Genomic DNA, 18,687 nt, shown 5'->3' with positions numbered 1-18,687 from the left:
TGGATGCATTGGTTGTAATCCACCAAAATTTCCTGGATTCTGGAGAGGTCCCAGCAGATTAGAAAACCACAAATGTAACATCCCTATTTAAGAAAGAGGGAGACAGAAAGCAGGAAACTATATGCCAGATAGCCTAACATCTGTCGTTGGGAAAATGCTGGAGTCCATTATTAAAGAAGTAGTAGCAGTACATTTAGAAAATCATAATGCAGTCAAGCAGAGTCAGCATGGTTTTATGAAAGGGAAATCATGTTTGACACATTTGAATGTAACGAGCAAGGTAGATAAAGGGGAACCAATAGATGTCATGTATTTGGATTCCCATAAGGTGCCACATAAAGGTTAAGGCACAAGATAAGAGTTCACGGGATTGGGGGGAATTTATTAGCATGGATAGAGGAGTGACTAACTAACGGAAAGCAGAGTTTAGAGATAAATGGGTCATTTTCAGGTTGGCAAACTGTAACTAGTGGGGTGCCACAGGGATCAGTGCTGGGGCCTCAACTATTTAAAATCTATATTAATGACTTGGATGAAGGGATTACTATATTTAATGTAGCCAAATTTGCTGATGATACAAAGATAGATGGGAAAGCAAATTGTGAGGAGCATGCAAAGAATTTGCAAAGTGATCTAGATAGGCTAAGCAAATGGGCAAACATTTGGCAGATGGAGTATAGAAACATAAAAACATAGAAACATAGATATTTACAGTGCAGAAGTAGGCCATTTTGGCCGATTTTGTCCGCGCCAGCCGACAAAGAGCCACACGGCCCTCGGTCAGCAGCCCTAAAGGTTACATATAAACCTATGAACAAAGAACAATGAACAATGGGGGAAAGGTAAAGAGCATCCGGCCCAACCGGTCCACCCCCCACAACTGCGATACACCATGTATCGCAACATTTTACACTCCACCCCACCCGGAGTCATACAATCTCCTGGGAGAGGCAAAAAAACAGGCCAATTGGGGAAAAAAAATGCGAAAATTCCTCTCCGACCCATCCAGCCGATCGGAACTCATCCAGGAGATCACTCTGGTCGTATTAGATTCCCTGAAGTACTTACCATCATATCAGTGCCAGCCAACAAGAGGTTATCCAGTCTAATCCCACTTACCAGCTCTAGATCCATAACCCTGCAGGTTACGGCACCTCAAGTGCCCATCCAAGCACCTTTTAAATGTGAGGGTTTCTGCCTCTACCACCTTTCAGGCAGTGAGTTCCAGACCCCCACAATCCTCTATGTGAAGAAGTTTCCCCTCAAATCCCCTCTAAACCTTCCACCAGCCACCTTAAACCTATGCCCCCTCGTAATTGACTTTTCTACCAAGGCAAATAGGCCCGTGCTATCTACTATATCTAGTCTCCTCAAAATTTTATACACCTCAATGAGGTCTTCTCTCAGCCTCCTCTGTTCCAAGGAGAACAAACCCAGTCTATCTAATCTGTCCTCATAGCTAAGGTTCTCCATTCCAGGCAGCATCTTCATAAATCTGCTCTGCACCCTCTCCAGTGCAACACGACCTTCCTATAATACGGCGACCAGAACTGCACGCAGTATTCCAGCTGTGGCCTAACCAGTATATTATACAATTTAAGCGTAACCTCCCTGCTCTTGTATTCTATGCCTCGGCAAGAATAAGCATTCCATATGCCTTCTTAACCACCTTATCCACCTGGCATGCTACTTTCAGAGATCTGTAGACAAGCACTCCAAGGTCCCTTTGTTCATCTGCATTTCTAAGTGGCCTATCATTTAATGTGTATATTCCTTATTAGCCCTCCCCAAGTGCATTACCTCACACTTCTCTGAATTAAATTCCATTTGCCACTGTTCTGCCCACCTGACCAGTAGATTGATATCCCCCTGCAGTCCATGACTTTCCTCTTCATTATCAACCACACAACCAATTTTAGTGTAATCTGCAAACTTCTTAATCATATCCCCTATATTCAAATCAAGATCATTGATGTATACTACAAAAAGCAAGGGACCCAGTACTGAGCCCTGCAGAACCCCACTGGAAACATCCTTCCAGTCACAAAAACATCAACCATTAATTACCCTTTGCTTCCTACCTCTAAGCCAATTTTGGATCCAACTTGCCACTTTGTTCTGGATCCCGTGTGCTTTTACCTTCATGACCAGTCTGCCATGTGGGACCTTATCAAAAGCTTTGCTAAAGTCCATATACACTACATCGTACGCACTACTCTCATTGCTCATCGACCCTCCTGGTTACCTCCTCAAAAAATTCAATCAGGTTAGTCAAACACGATCTTCCCTTAACAAATCCGTGCTGACTGTCCCTGATTAATCCTTGCCTTTCTAAATGTAATGTATAATGTAGGAAAATGTGAGGTTATCCACTTTGGCAGGAAAAATAAAAAATAAAATTATTATTTAAATGGGGAGAAATTACAAAATGCTGCAGTATAGAGGGATCGGCGGGGGGTCCTTGTACATGTAACACAAAAGGTTAGCATGCAGGCACAGCAAGTAATTAGAAAGACAAATGGAATGTTGACCTTTATTGAAAGGGGGATGGAGTATAAAGGTAGGGAAGTCCTGCTACAACTGTACAAGGGTGTTGGTGAGACCACACCTGGAGTACCGTATACAGTTTAAGGAGGGATATACTTCCAATGGAGGCAGTTCAGAGAAGGTTCACTAGGTTGATTCCTGAGATGAAAGGATTGTGTTATGAAGAAAGGTTGAGCAGGTTGGGCCTATACTCATTGGAGTTCAGAAGAATGAAAGGTTAATCTTATTGAAAGGTACAAGATTCTGAGGGGGCTTGACAGGGTGGAGAGGATGTCTCCCCTCGTGGGGAAATCTAGAACTAGGGGGCATAGTTTCAGAATAAGGGGCCGCTCATTTAAAACAGAGATGAGGAGGAATTTCTTCTCTCAGAGGGTTGCGAATCTTTGGAATTCTCTACCCCAGAGAGAAGTGGAGACTGGATCTGAATATATTTAAGATGGAGTTAGACAGATTTTGAAATAAAAGGTAGTCAATGGTTATGGGGAACGGGCAGGGAAGTGGAGTTGAGGCCAAGTCAGATCAACCATGATCTTATTGAATGGTGGAGCAGGCTCGAAGGGCCAAATGGCCTACTTCTGCTCATGTTTCTTATGTTCTTATGTTCTCTCTCCAACTTCTGTCTGAGGCTGAATCAGACTGTTCGCAATCTTGGTGTCATATTTGACCCTGAAATAAGCTTTCGACCACATATCCATAGCATAACCAAGATCGCCTATTTCCACCACTGCCCGTCTCCGCCCTTGCCTCAGCTCATCCGCTGCTGAAGTCCTCATCCATGCCTTTGTTACCTCTATACTTGACTATTCCTTTGCACTCCTGGCTGGCCTCCCACATTCTACCCTACGTAAACTAGTAGTGATCCAAAGCTCGGCTGCCCGTGTCCTAACTCGCACTAAGTCCCACTCACCAATCACCCCTATGCTCGCTGGCCTACATTGGCTTCCGGTTAAGCAATGCCTCGATTCCCAAATTCTCTTCCTTATTTTCAAATCTCTTCATGGCCTCACCCCTCCCTATCTCTGTAATCTCCTCCAGCCCCCCGAGATGTCTGCGCTCCTCTAATTCCATCCTCTTGATCACCCCTGATTATAATCACTCAACCATTGATGGCTGGACCTTCTGTTGCCTAGGCCCCAAGCTCTGGAACTCCCAGCCTAAATCTCTCCGCCTTTCTACCCCTCTTTCCTCCTTCAAGGCACTCCTGAAAACATACCTCTTTGACCACGATTCGGTCCCCTGCGCTAATTTCTACTTATGTGACTCGGTGTCAACTTTTTTATCTCTTAATACTCCTGTGAAGCGCCTTGGGATGTTTCACTACGTTAAAGGTGTTATATCAATATAAGTTGTTGTTGACTAATCAGTTTGGTATTCATCCCCAATGTATCCAGCTACTGAAAAAAATCACACAAGAACCAACTGCTATTATATAGTCCAAGTAACTAGTTGCCTGATGCATTGGATGGGTATATATAAACTATTCCATTCCACAGGTAAATAAATAAATTGGGTTCATATTTTCCAATGTGGTGGCAATAACAGTAAGTCTAGTATATAGGCAGCTGGCATCGCATCATAATTGTGCCAGTGCACTACAACTGACATCAGTTAGAGAGAGAACAATTCAGCCAGGGTTCCTGGCCTAATTGCTATCAGTGACCCTGCTGGAAAGTAAACATGTAGATATCAGGTGAGGACAAGATCAAGTCCCTTTTAATGTCAGTCATCACGCACTGTCTGGGCTCACACAAAGAATGGCCATGTGGTTGATATTCTGAAGTGTTATCAGCCCATAGAACTGTTCCACCACAGCAATCAGTGCCATTGGGAGACGAGTTGGGGAATAAATGGAAGGGGGGAAGAGTGAGAAAGCGTACTAGGAATTTGACTTACATTGCACGAACAGCCCGTTTCATATTTCTTCGATTTCAGGTTCTGTTTTTGTGTTGAAGATAGATCACTCCACGGAGCAATCCAATTGCAAAGCCCAATGTCAAGATCTCCGTGCCCACCAACGCTGCCTAAAACAGGAAAGAATATCTAAATAGCAATATATAATATATTGAAGGGCAGAAATTGCAATCTGCTGCTGCTTGGAGCTGCATTAGACAACAGAATGTGACTCACAGAATTCGGGTTCTAATGTTGTAGCCCTCTCACCAAGCCAGGCTGCAGTCTAGCAAAGCTCTGCAGTGGCAGTAGAACCCTGTTATTACTGTCCTTAGAAGTATGATGTATGTGCATACTTCCTGTACTTGTCATAGGCAGTTCCTCGAGGCGAGGATGATTTGCTTTCACGTCAAAAAGTTCACAGGTGTTTCAATGAAGGACCTAAAATTACAGGTTCCGAACTAAATCTTGAAGGGTGCAAGATGCCTGTGCGAGGATTATTTTAATGTGTGGTGGCCGTTGTACACCAGCCACCACACGGGCTTGACAGAGCTCGGTCTTGGTCCAGTGAAAACTGGAGACCTGTTCTGCTGCACAGACCTAGTGCACACACATATCGCAGTGTGGACTGGCCCGTGCTGCCCCTGGCCCCTCGCCTCTTCTGGTCCCTGAACTCGCGCCTCTCCTGGGCCCCGATCACATCCCTCTGCAATCTCTCGCCGCTCCTTCGCCCCGACCTCGCCACTCCTGCTGTACCTGCCCACGATCCAATCACCGACCTGGGTTATGGTGACGTCCCTCTTCACTGCTGTTGCTCTCCTGCTCCAGCACGTGCTGCTCCCTGGAGTGGTACACCGCCACATTGCTCCTTCCGCTGTAATGCTGTAACGCGGTGTAACACTTAGCTATGTCACACCATTCATTGACTCGTAATCATCGTCGCATTTATTGTAATTCTCCCAAAATGTATTCTAATCTACCCAAATTTCCTTACTTACCTTTGATTGTCTAATTCTAACACATAATTAGGGCATACTTTGTTGCCCCAACGGGTGCGTACACACCGGTAGGGGCTGCACAAGTTCCAGGTTTAGGCATGCTCAAAAACCCGGAACTTGCGATCTGTCAAGAATTCTCTTGACAGATGGTATGAATCCGAAAGAATGGGCCTCCTCGGGTGAAGAATTGGGCTTTTTGCCCAACTTCTGCCCAGCGAATACCCTTGAAATTCTTAGGCATAAGGCCTGCTTTTACCAGCATAAGAGTTTAAAAAATAGAAAAATAAAAAATTAGCACTCATTTATACATTAAAAACCCTGTCCAATAAGGTACGTTTATCTTTAGCGCTATACCCTGCTAGTAGTGTCATGAACTGGCCTGACCTCCGTTCCTAGGGCGAAAGTTAAAGGGGAGGTGCGCTGCGCCGCCATTTTTTTTTTCCGGCCGATTTACCCGTTGGCCCGTTGTAATGTGCTGTCGCGTGGTCCGGACCGCCACCGTGCAGCCCAGCACTCCGTTTGGGTGCTGGGCTGTGGCCACGGCACCACAAAGCCCTCGTGGCCCAGTGGAGGCCATCAAAGGGCCTGCAGAGTTTGCAGCAGCTCTCCCCTTTAACAGAAGGGGAGGGGCATTGAAACCCGCCAGCGCTACACCGAGAAGCTGGGCCACAAGAAGTCCCGCCCCAACCGGGTTACCGGCCCCCAAACGGGGCGCTGGGGAATTTGGCCCCTTAAAATTCTGAATCCTGACCCCAACCTGTCTCGAATCCGTCCACTTCCAGTTTTAATGGAGATAGGTCGTGAATGTGGTGGGCAACCAATCCACTCTCAGGAGGCGGGTTAGCAATTTAAATATTATAATGAGGTCGGGTACCTCACATTTAACCACCATTTTAAAATTAACTCTGGCCGGCCGGGTTTCCTGCGCCTTGGGAAACCCAGTGGTTAAAGAGAGGCGAGGACTACTGGATCCAGGAGGCAAGTGCCTGCTGGATCGAGCATACCTGCTTGACCCAACCCACTCCTGACCCTTCCGATCTTCTCCACGAGGTCTCCAATCTCACCCCCAATCCTTCTGATCTCACCCCTACACTGGCTTCTGATTTCCCTTGTGCCGCCTGGCCTCCGATCTTCCGAGTATTGCCCAGCTCAGGACTCTCGATCTTCCTCCCCCCATCCTCCCCGATCATTATCTCCCTCCTCTCCGCTCTGCTCCCCAACTGCGGTCTGGTGCCAAAGGCCTACCCCACCCGACAGCCAGCAGCCTCATCAATCTGATTGGCCCCAGCCAGGAAACGGTGACAAAACATGTTAATCAGGTCTTGCCGTTAAAATCGGCGGGGCCTGAGGGAAACTCGTCCTCTGGGTTCCCAGACCTCAATCCAGCCCCCACTCCCCACTCCCACTTCGCCTCCGAGTTAATATCCAACCCAATGGAGCTGAAAATCTATGGTCCTTCCAACACACTCCCACACTTCAGCGGGCGTGTGCCAGAAGAGCTGCCAATTAGAAGTAGGCTATTATATTCAACAGGTAATTTATTTAACAGATGGAGCATGCTATATATCAGAAAATGAATAAGGTATTGTTTACTCTTTATATTTTAGTATGTATTTTAAATGGGTACGCCAACTAGTATTTATGTTTATCTCATAACTGAAAAACATCCAAGAAAACAAATTGATTGATAAAAATTACAAAACCCCTGAAGGATTGTACCGTTAATTGAGTTTGAAGAATAGTTCTGAATAAAAGTCCTGAAGTTAAACTTGCATATTAAAGCAGAACCTTTTGGTAATATTAAGAACTGATGCAATTCTTTTTGATAAAGGAAATTAAAGCAAATTGAATCTTTGGGAAGTTTTATATTTTGTAACCCTTGCTATAAAAAGCCATGCAGTAAAAAAAATACCATAAAGATAAATAGCTGTTTTCCATGTTACATATAATCATTTTTTAATGTATGTAACTGGTATTTTGAAGAAACAAATGTATTTACTTGCCAACTTGAAGTGGGTGCGCAAAGCCATCAAAAATATTCCTGATCATTTCCAATCTTCTTTCCCAATTCTTTCAGTGAGGATCTGAACTAGTTTCCAACCTGCAGCAGCCTCCGCCCCTCCCACTCTCTCCTCTCCTGTGCCCACTCCCTCCTCAACTCCCCCACTTCCCTTATCTCTCCACTTCCCTCCTCCCCTCCCACTATCACTCCCCCTCACCCTTCCCTCTCTTCCCTCTCCCCTTCCCTCCCCTCTTCCCCTCCTGCATTCTTCCCCTCCCCTCTTCATAGAAACATAGAAACATAGAAAATAGGTGCAGGAGTAGGCCATTCGGCCCTTCGAGCCTACACCGACATTCAATGAGTTCATGGCTGAACATGCAACTTCAGTACCCCATTCCTGCTTTCTCGCCATACCCCTTGATCCCCCTTCCTTCCCCTCCCGTCTCCTGGCACCATTTCCCTCCCCTTTCCCCCTTCCTTCCTCTACCCTCTCCTCTCTGCCCCTTCACACGCCTCTCCCCTTCAGAGAGAGTTCACTAGGTTGATTCCAGAGATTGCTTTTCCTCCCATCTTTGTATCATCAGCAAACTTGGCTACGTTACATTCGGTCCCTTCTTCCAAGTCGTTTATATAGATTGTAAATAGTTGGGGTCTCAGCACTGATCCCTGCGGCCACTATTTAAAAAAGGAGGCAGATAAAAAGCAGGAAACTATAGACCAGTTAGCCTGTGGTTGGGAAAATGTTGGAGCCCAGTATTAAAGAAGCAGTAGCAGGACATTTGGAAAAGCAACATTGGGTCAGGCAGAGTCAGCATGGATTTATGAAGGGGAAGACAGGTTTGACAAATTTGCTGGAATTCTTTGAGGATGTAAAAAGCAGGGTGGACAAAGGGGAACCAGTGGATGTGGTGTATCTGGACTTCCAGAAGGCATTTGAAAAGGTGCCACATAAAAGATTACTGCACAAGATAAAAGTTCATGGGGTTGGGGGTAATATATTAGCATGGATAGAGGATTGGCTAATTAACAGAAAACAGAGAGTCGGGATAAATGGTTCATTCTCTGGTTGGCAACCAGTAACTGTTGGAGTGCCACAGGGATCAGTGCTGGGACCCCAACTATTTACAATCTATATAAACAACTTGGAAGAAGGGACTGAGTGTAATGTAGCCAAGTTTGCTGACGATACAAAGATGGGAGGAACAGCAATGTGTGAGGAAGACACAAAAAATCTGCAAAAGGACATAGACAGGCTAAGTGAATGGGCAAAAATTTGGCAGATGGAGTATAATGTTGGAAAGTGTGAGGTCATGCACTTTGGCAGAAAAAAAAATCAAAGAGCAAGTTATTATTTAAATGGAGAAAGATTGCAAAGTGCCGCAGTACAGCGGGACGTGGGGGTACTTGTGCATGAAACACAAAAGGTTAGTATGCAGGTACAGCAAGTGATTAGGAAGGCCAATGGTATCTTGGCCTTTATTGCAAAGGGGATGGAGTATAAAAGCAGGGAAGTCTTGCTACAGCTATATAAGGTATTGGTGAGGCCACACCTGGAATACTGCGTGCAGTTTTGGTTTCCGTATTTACAAGAGGATATACTTGCTTTGGAAGCAGTTCAGAGAAGGTTCACTAGGTTGATTACGGGGATGAGGGGGTTGATTTATGAGGAAAGGTTGAGGAATTCAGAAGAATGAGAGGTGATCTTATTGAAACATATAAGATTATGAGGGGGCTTGACAAGGTGGATGGAGAGAGGATGTTTCCACTGATGGGGGAGACTAGAACTAGAGAGCATGATCTTAGAATAAGGGGCCACCCATTTAAAACAGAGATGAGGAGAAATTTCTTCTCTGAGGGTTGTAAATCTGTGGAATTCGCTGCCTTAGAGAACTGTGGAAGCTGGGACATTGAATAAATTTAAGACAGAAATAAACAGTTTCTTAAACGATAAGGGAAGGGTTATGGGGAGCGGGCAGGGAAATGGAGCTGAGTCCATGATCAGATCAGCCATGATCTTATTAAATGGTGGAGTAGGCTCGAGGGGCCGTATAGAAACATAGAAAATAGGTGCAGGAGTAGGCCATTCAGCCCTTTGAGCCCGCAACACCATTCAGTAAGATCATGGCTGATCATTCACCTCAGTACTCCTTTCCTGCTTTCTCTCCATACCCCTTGATCCCTTTAGCCGTAAGGGCCATATCTAACTCCCTCTTGAATATATCTAATGAACCGGCATCAACAACTCTCTGCGGAAGAGAATTCCACAGGTTAACAACTCTCTGAGTGAAGAAGTTTCTCGGTCCTAAGACTGTGACCCCTGGTTCTGGACTCCCCCAACATTGTGAATATTCTTCCTGCATCTAACCTGTGCAGTCCTGTCAGAATTTTATATGTTTCTATGAGATCCAGTGAATACAGGCCCAGTCGATCCAGTCTCTCCTCAAATGTCAGCCCTGCCATCCCGGGAATCAGTCTGGTGAACCTTCGCTGCACTCCCTCAATAGCAAGAACATCCTTCCTCAGATGAGGAGACCAAAACTGAACACAATATTCCAGGTGAGGCCTCACCAAGGCCTACTCCTGCTCCTATTTCTTATGTTCTTATGTTCTTATAAGGGGTTGACTTATGAAGATAGGTTGAGTAAGTTGGGCCTATACTCATTAGAGTTCAGAAAAATGAGGGGTGATCTTATTGAAACATATGATAATGAGGGGGCTCGACAAGGTGGACGTAGAGAGGATATTTCCACTCATAGGGGAAACTAAAACTTGGGGACATAGTCTCAGAATAAGAGGCCACCCATTTAAAACTGAGATGAGGAAGAATTTCTTCTCTCAGAGAGTTGTAAACCTATGGAATTCTCTGCCCCAGAGAGTTGTGAGGCTGGGTCATTGAATATATGTAAGGCGGAGACAGACAGATTTTTGAGCGATAAGGGAAGGGTAATGGGGAGCGGGCAGGGAAGTGGAGCTGAGTCCATGATCAGATCAGCCATGATCTTATTGAATGGCGGAGCAGGCTCGAGGAGCAGTATGACTCCTATTTCTTATATTCTTATGTCCTTCTGTCCCCTCTCCCCACCCTGTCTCTCCCCTCCCCCCTTTCCTCCCCTCTCACCTTGTCTCCCTCTCTCCCTCCCCCTTCCCCGCTCCTCCCGCCTCCCTTCCTCTCACCAACTGAACTACTCACTCAAGTAACACCACAGGAGATTAACCATTTTTTCAATGAATATAAATGAAGGCATTCCAACAATAAAATTATTCTCATTAAGTTCTCTTACCTGTTAAAATGTATTTCTTATTGACATCAAGCTCTACACCACATGTAGAAGTGCTGGAAGATGTTTGGAGATGTGTAATCTCGTTGTTCGTTTCAGATCCTTTGTACATCTGGTAAAGGTTTGAACATTAATGCTTTTAGAAACAAAGGCTACATCATTATGATCAACAGCTTCACTTAAACAGTTAGTTTTTCTTCTCTGAACACCATACATTTAAACTGCCCTAAATTTTTTCTTGATTAGAAAAACTGTATTATCCCAAATGGTGAATCCATTGACAAACATGAATACTTGGTTTGCAAGTCAAAGGGTCATTATACAATTGCTTACACTGTCAGGGTGGCTGTGAAGAGCGTTTATGGATAATGGGTTTATAGAAGGATCTTTGGAGTAAATTACTCAAACATGTTTAACTTTATTCCACACCAATATTTTCCCAATAAGGCTTAGCTGATTAATTAAGTATATTACTGTTAGCTCTTGACAACAAATGTATACTCAAGAAAAATAAACCTTTAGTAAACTGTTCTACATAGTGATAAAGTGGAAATGTATTATGGAATTATCATAAAGATTAGAAAACACCAAAAGGACTGCTCAGAACTATCTGTGGTATTTTTGACAAGTGATTCACTCTCAACCAGCACAGAGGGAGGAAATTACAATTAATCCTCTTTAATCATTTGAAATTATATTTTAAACAATCACAATACAGTATAATACAGTATTATTCACCACATAGTAATACTAAAGGCCCAAGATAAAAAAGGAAGAATATGACACCTGGAAATCCAAATAAAAACAGAAAATGCTAGAAATTCACAGCGGGTTAGCCAGCATCTAATAGAGAAACACAGGGTTACGATTTGGATCAGACTGTTGTCAGAACATTAACTTGTCTTTAAGTTGTTGACTATCATGCTGTACATTTCCAATGTTTTCTGCATTTTATTTCATACCAAAGGCCCATTCTGCTTGCTAAACTCTTTAACCTTTGTTTACCTTTTTTTGATCTACTGCGTAGCGCATCGTGTCATTTGGCAAGAAGCCGGTAGTAATCAACTTTTTACTAGTGACTAATGCTCGTATCACTATTAAAAACAAAATAAGAGAGAAAATGTCATGGTAATAAAAATATACTAACAAACAGGCATGGAAAAAGGGGAGGTGTTGTAACATAACTATACCCCTGTGCAACAGCAAAGGTCTCTATGGAGAAGTATTTGTTACTAGTTTTATACATATTCAGAAGGAAGGTTATCAGTTCATTCTGGTATAATTCAAAGATCTGACTCTGCTAATGGTGACGACTTTCCTTATTAGAAGCAGTATGGCCATATTAATTAGTATATCTGGCTGCATTTGAAAATAACTTTACACCTTTAACTCAGCCTAGTTACCTAGCTACAATTACCTCCAAGCACAAAATCTTATTTAGTGTGCCAAACCCATCAAAAATTAAATATTAACTCTTACAATTGACAGTTCTGAATGAACTCTCATTGGTTAAAGAAAAAAATAACAAGCCTTATTTGTATGCACTTATTTTTGTTGGATTGCACACTAAACCAGTGTAAAAACCCAAAGTGATTAATGTGTTTTGGGTTTATTTGGATTCAAATAAACTATCTGTTATACACATACAAGGGAATGTTGCTGTCTTATCAGAGCCTATATGTCGCTCACTCACTGTTCGCTCTTCTCTAGCTAGAGCTAAAACAAAGGGGGTGGGACGGAACTTGGTAATTGGCAGTTGTGTTAAACGGGTGACAGCAAACCAACCGCCCATTTTACACCCCGCCTGACTTTCTTCTCCATTGACTTCCACTGCGACACAGCTGGCTGGCAGGTTGTGCCTGTTAGAGGGAGGGCATGGATTCTGTGGGGGCCAAGAACGGGTTGGCAGCAGGCTGTAAGACTTTTGTGGGGCCAGGAGGAACATGAATAAGCCTTCTGGCCCCACAAAAATCTTTTAAAAATGTCAAAACTTACCTTTTCCTGAGGGGCCTTCAACGGTCCCTTTAAGGACCGCTGATTAGGCTGCTTAACGGCCAGCAGATATAGGACTAGAAGCATGGCACATGCTCCATCCATTTGTATATTAAAATTGCAATTGGGGACCTACAACCAGTGTGGAACCCTAATTTGTGTATTCAAAGCCTCCCGCCTGTTTTGGGCAGGAGTATTATGCACCTATATAAAGGCCTGCTGAAAATTGAATCAACCAGGCAAATGGATGTCCAAGGTGCCCACCAGATATTTACTCTGCCAATCGGCCGTTTTTCAGGCGAGGAATGGGCAGGCAGCAGTTGCAAATCCCCCTCATTGAATTTCAAAATGTAGCTAATGCACCACAAGTGGAAATGCAATATCTTGTCATCTAGAATAGATCCACTGTCCGCTCCTCTTAATGCAAAGTTGCTTAATTCAAACTATCTGATAATTCGTATTCCTTTAAGTGCAATCTCCATATTACCAAACAGGTCCAACGTCCAGAATCGGAATTCCGAAAACCGGAATTGTCCGAAAACTGGACATTTCGGCGAGCAGCGAGGAGCGGAGGATCGGCGGGCGACGAAGTCCGAAATCCGTCAAAACCCAAAATCCGACACGGATTCGGTCCGCAGAGAGGTCCGAAATCCGACAAAACCCAAAATGCGGCACGGATTCAGTACCAAGGATTCTGGATTTCAGACTTTTGATTTTCTTGTCTGAAATCTGGCAAAACCTAAAAACCGGCATGGTCTCAGTCCTGAGGATTCCGGATTTCAGACATTGTACCTGTATTTATATTGCTCAATTCAGATGATTGCATTATTCAAATGTTTTAGTGGAAAAACAAGTAATGAGACACAAGACTGCATTTTAATCCCCTGTTTTAACATGCTGACAGTCATTTTTACTTCAGCCCAAAATGGGCATGAGGTCAGTGGTGTGTCATCAGCACCTGACCAAAGCTCTGGAGCTCTGACACCATTCTCAGGGTTGGACCTCATTTTAATTCAACAAGCATGCTGTAGGTGCCCAACAGGCACCGCGTTGCATCTCACTGATTTTGGAAGCCAAAAATCGTCCAGTTAGTGCATGGAGCCAGCCGACAGGTTGGGACTGTTTTGGGGAGACGGGGAGTTCAGTGCTACATACTTAATCCTTGCTTCTCTCTCCCGTTCAGCATTTTTAATCTGTACAGTCGCATATTGACAGCCTTCTGTTGTACTACGTGCAGACCACTGGTTTAAAAAAGGAAAATACAATTACAAATTGAGGCAGTGATTGGTCTAAAATATTTAAATTAAACCAGTTTTTTTTCAAGTTAGTGATTCAATTTACATATCTGTAACCTCACAGATGCAAACATTCTAATCCTTAATTACTTGTGCTTGATCAATGATGGCAAAGTCCTAGCAATAGAAATCTTGAAGTGACTGACAGAAATAATAGTGGACATCCCACTGAGCCACAACAGGACAAGGTAATGTCCTAACATAGACTATATACTTGATGCAAGTAGGCTTTGAGGGTGTCCTTGAAACGTTTCCTCTGCCCACCTGGGGCTCGCCTGCCATGTAGGAGTTCCGAATAGAGCGCTTGCTTTGGGAGTCTCGTGTCGGGCATGCGGACGATGTGGCCTGCCCAACGAAGCTGGTCGAGTGTGGTCAGTGCTTCGATGCTGGGGATGTTGGCCTGATCGAGAACAGTGATGTTGGTGCATCTATCCCTCCTCAAAACCTCCCTGATAAAGTGCAGCATCCCCACTGGCACCTAGGAATCGCTGGCCCAAGACCGTCCTGTGGAGGAAGAGCATCCGGGAGGGCGCTGAGCACCTCGAGTCGCGTCGCCAAGCGCATGCAGAATACAAGCACAGGCAACGGAAGGAGCGTGTGGAAAACCAGACTCCCCACCCATCCTTTTCTTCAACGACTGTTGATACCTGTGACAGAAACTGTAATTCCCATATTGGACTGTACAGTCACTTGAGAACTCATTTTTGGAGTGGAAGCAAGTCTTCCTCGATTTCGAGGGATTGCTTATGATGATGATAATGATGGCTTGATGCAAACACATACACACAACACTGTAGTTTGTAAAGAGTGAAAAGACTGTAATTAATTAAGAAGTCCAGATCATATCACAAACCATGAGGATCTAATTGGTATATACCTTTCTGGGATGCCATCTGAAAACCCCCAAGATTTAATAACAGTACTGTGCCACTACCTTTCAAAATGATCCCCTTCTCAAAAACCCACCCTTCATCCCTCTAACCTCGAGAACTGTCATCCAATCTCCAATCGTCTTGGGTAATCCTTGCCACTGGACCTGTGTGGTGGCTGGTGTGCAACGGCCACCACACGTTAAAAAAATCCACGCACAGGCAACTTCCACCCTTCAAGATGTAGTTCAGGACCTGGAATATTAGATCCTTCATTGAAACACCTGTAAACTCATCCCTTTTTGGCGTGGAAGCAAGTCATCCTCGTTTCGAGGGACTGCCTATGATGATGATCGCTCCAAGATCCTTGAACATTTTGTTTCCTCCCAGCTCTGTGTCCATTTCTCCTATAATCAGGCACAGACATGATGGGTTGAATGGCATCACTCTGTGTTGTAAATCTCTATGAATCTATAATCCTATTTGAATCCCATCAATCAGGTTTTCACCTTTTCAACAGTAACGAAGTAGCCCTAAGCGAAGTCACAAACAAACAATATCCCCTGTGATTGTGATCAAGGTGCATTATCACTCCTTATTCTCCTTGACTTCTCTGTATCCTTTAACACAGTGGGGGCGAAATTGCCCCTTTATCGTTAGCACGTCGGGGGGAGCAGGGGGGACTGGGGGTGCCCGGGACACCTTCCACCTGGCGGTAGGGGGGGGTTGCTATTACCGGCTCCCAGGAAATTGCCCAGGAGTTTGCCCCGGGCAGCCACGCAACCGGCGATGATGTCATCACTATGCGCGGCGACCCCATAACACCGCGTGCTGAACCCTTACCACCCCATGGGGGAAATTTCCCTGTTGCCCGCAAGTCTGGCGCGAGCAGGTCTCAACGCCAACTTCACAGGTCGCGAAGTTGGCCGACGTCCGCTCACGGGCAGAAGTTAAAGAGGAGGTCGCCAACACCCCTGTGCCGCAAGCTTAGTTTTTTTGCTGACTCTTTTGTTGGCTTCCCTATCTGTATTTATGTGTGGTCCGGGCTGCCACTGTGCAGATCGGCACTCTGTTTTGGGTGTCAGGCTGCAGGCCCAGTACCACGATGCCCTGGTTGGTAATTGGAGGCCACCAGAGGCCTTGCAGAGTGCACAGCGGCCCTCCACTTTAAGCAAAGGGAAGGGGCATTGAAGCGCATGCACTACTCAACCCGTTAAAGCCGCTGGTCCTGCCCCTAAAGGAAGTGGGGCACAAGAGATTGCGCTCCACTTCCTTTGAGGGGCGCTAAGCAGAATTCAGCGGCTGGGGCAGGACTTCTGCGTCGGGCACAGGATGTCCCGGCCCCAGCAGGTTACCGTCCCCAATTGGGGCACAGGGCAATTTCGCCCCCAATAGATTACATAATCCTCATTATAATATTTAAATTGCTAACCCGCCTCCAATACCTGTCCTTCATAGTTCAACTCCTTGAGATTAGCCTTGCTTGGTCCTACTCTTACCTATCCAATCATAACCAAAGAGGAGGAATTCAAAGAATGCATACGGGATTGTTTCTTAGAACAGTATGTTACAGAACCTACAAGGGAGCAAGCTATCTTATATCTGGTCCTGTGTAATGAGACAGGAATAATAAACAATCTCCTAGTAAAAGATCCTCTCGGAATGAGTGATCACAATATGGTTGAATTTGTAATACAGATTGAGGGTGAGGAAGTAGTGTCTCAAACGAGCGTACTATGCTTAAACAAAGGGGACTACAGTGGGATGAGGGCAAAGTTGGCTAAAGTAGACTGGAAACACAGACTAAACGGTGGCACAATTGAAGACTTTTAAGGAGCTCTTTCATAGTGCTCAACAAAAATATATTCCAGTGAAAAAGAAGGGCGGTAAGAGAAGGGATAACCAGCCGTGGATAACCAAGGAAATAAAGGAGAGTATCAAATTAAAAAGCTATGCGTATAAGGTGGCCAAGGTTAGTGGGAAACAAGAAGATTGGGAAAATTTTAAACAACAGCAAAGAATGACTAAAAAAGCAATAAAGAAAGGAAAGATAGATTACGAAAGTAAACTTGCGCAAAATATAAAAACAGATAGTAAAAGCTTTTACCGATATATAAAACGGAAAAGAGTGACTAAAGTAAATGTTGGTCCCTTAGAAGATGGGAAGGGGGATTTAATAATGGGAAATGTGGAAATGGCTGAGACCTTAAACAATTATTTTGCTTCAGTCTTTCAGTGGAAGACACAAAAACCATGCCAAAAATTGCTGGTCACGGGAATGTGGGAAGGGAACACCTTGAGACAATCACTATCACTAGGGAGGTAGTGCTAGACAGGCTAATGGGACACAAGGTAGACAAATCCCCTGGTCCTGATGAAATGCATCCCAGGGTATTAAAAGAGATGGCGGAAGTTATAGCAGATGCATTGGTTATAATCTACCAAAATTCTCAAAACTATGGAACGTGCCAGCGGATTGGAAAGCAGCTAATGTAACCCCTTGTTTAAAAAAGGAGGCAGACAAAAGGCAGGTAACTATAGGCAGGTTAGTTTAACATCTGTAGTGGGGAAAATGCTTGAAACTATCATTAAGGAAAAAATAGCGGGACATCTAGATAAGAATAGTGCAAACAAGCAGACGCAACATGGATTCATGAAGGGGAAATCATGTTTAACTAATTTACTGGAATTCTTTGAGGATATAACAAGCATGGTGGATAGTGGTGTACCGATGGATGTGGTGTATTTAGATTTCCAAAAGGCATTCGATAAGGTGCCACACAAAAGGTTACTGCAGAAGATAAAGGTACGTGGAGTCAGAGGAAATGTATTAGCATGGATAGAGAATTGGCTAACTAATAGAAAGCAGAGAGTCGGGATAAATGGGTCCTTTTCAGGTTGGAAATCAGTGGTCAGTGGTGTGCCACAGGGATCGGTGCTGGGACCACAACTGTTTACAATATACATAGATGACCTGGAAGAGGGGACAGAGTGTAGTGTAACAAAATTTGCAGATGACACAAAAATTAGTGGGAATGCGGGTTGTGTAGAAGACACAGAGAGGCTGCAAAGAGATTTAGATAGGTTAAGCGAATGGGCTAAGGTTTGGCAGATGGAATACAATGTCGGAAAATGTGAGGTCATCCACCTTGGGGAAAAAAAACAGTTAAAGGGAATATTATTTGAATGGGGAGAAATTACAACATGCTGCAGTGCAGAGGGACCTGGGGTCCTTGTGCATGAATCCCAAAAAATTAGTTTGCAGGTGCAGCAGATAATCAGGAAGGCGAATGGAATGTTGGCCTTCATTGCAAGAGGGATGGAGTACAAAAGCAGGGAGGTCCTGCTGCAACTGTACAGGGTATTGGTGAGGCTGCACCTTGAGTACTGCGTGCAGTTTTGGTCACCTTACTTAAGCAAGGATATACTAGCTTTGGAGGGGTTACATAGACGATTCACTCGGCTGATTCCGGAGATGAGGGGGGTTACCTTATGATGATAGATTGAGTAGACTGGGTCTTTACTCGTTGGAGTTCAGAAGGATGAGGGGTGATCTTATAGAAACATTTAAAATAATGAAAGGGACAGACAAGATAGAGGCAGAGAGGTTGTTTCCATTGGTCGGGGAGACTAGAACCAGGGTGCACAGCCTCAAAATACGGGAGAGCCAATTTAAAACCGAGTTGAGAAGGAATTTCTTCTCCCAGAGGGTTGTGAATCTGTGGAATTCTCTGCCCAAGGAAGCAGTTGAGGCTAGCTCATTGAATGTATTCAAATCACAGATAGATAGATTTTTAACCAATAAGGTAATTAAGG

At 44.4% G+C, this 18,687-nt stretch overlaps 2 protein-coding genes across 2 annotated transcripts in view; one reads left to right on the top strand and one right to left on the bottom strand.

Annotated features, from left to right (window-relative positions):
* Positions 1-18,687, top strand: part of syn2b (synapsin IIb) — a 625,573-nt gene that overhangs the window by 430,870 nt on the left and 176,016 nt on the right. The gene's annotated exons all lie outside the window — the stretch shown is intronic.
* Positions 1-18,687, bottom strand: part of timp4.3 (TIMP metallopeptidase inhibitor 4, tandem duplicate 3) — a 62,019-nt gene that overhangs the window by 9,105 nt on the left and 34,227 nt on the right. Inside the window, exons 2-4 of the mRNA XM_070894717.1 lie at positions 11,721-11,809; positions 10,719-10,827; positions 4,441-4,568 (exon numbers count right to left, since the gene is read on the bottom strand). Of these exons, the coding sequence (XP_070750818.1) occupies positions 4,441-4,568; positions 10,719-10,827; positions 11,721-11,809 (326 nt within the window). The remainder of the gene's footprint in view (positions 1-4,440; positions 4,569-10,718; positions 10,828-11,720; positions 11,810-18,687) is intronic.

The sequence above is a fragment of the Pristiophorus japonicus genome, chromosome 12 (assembly GCF_044704955.1).
Source record: "Pristiophorus japonicus isolate sPriJap1 chromosome 12, sPriJap1.hap1, whole genome shotgun sequence".
Classification (NCBI taxonomy): domain Eukaryota; kingdom Metazoa; phylum Chordata; class Chondrichthyes; family Pristiophoridae; genus Pristiophorus; species Pristiophorus japonicus.
The sequence above is the reverse complement of the archived record's forward strand: the minus strand, read 5'-3'. Positions and strand labels throughout refer to the sequence as shown.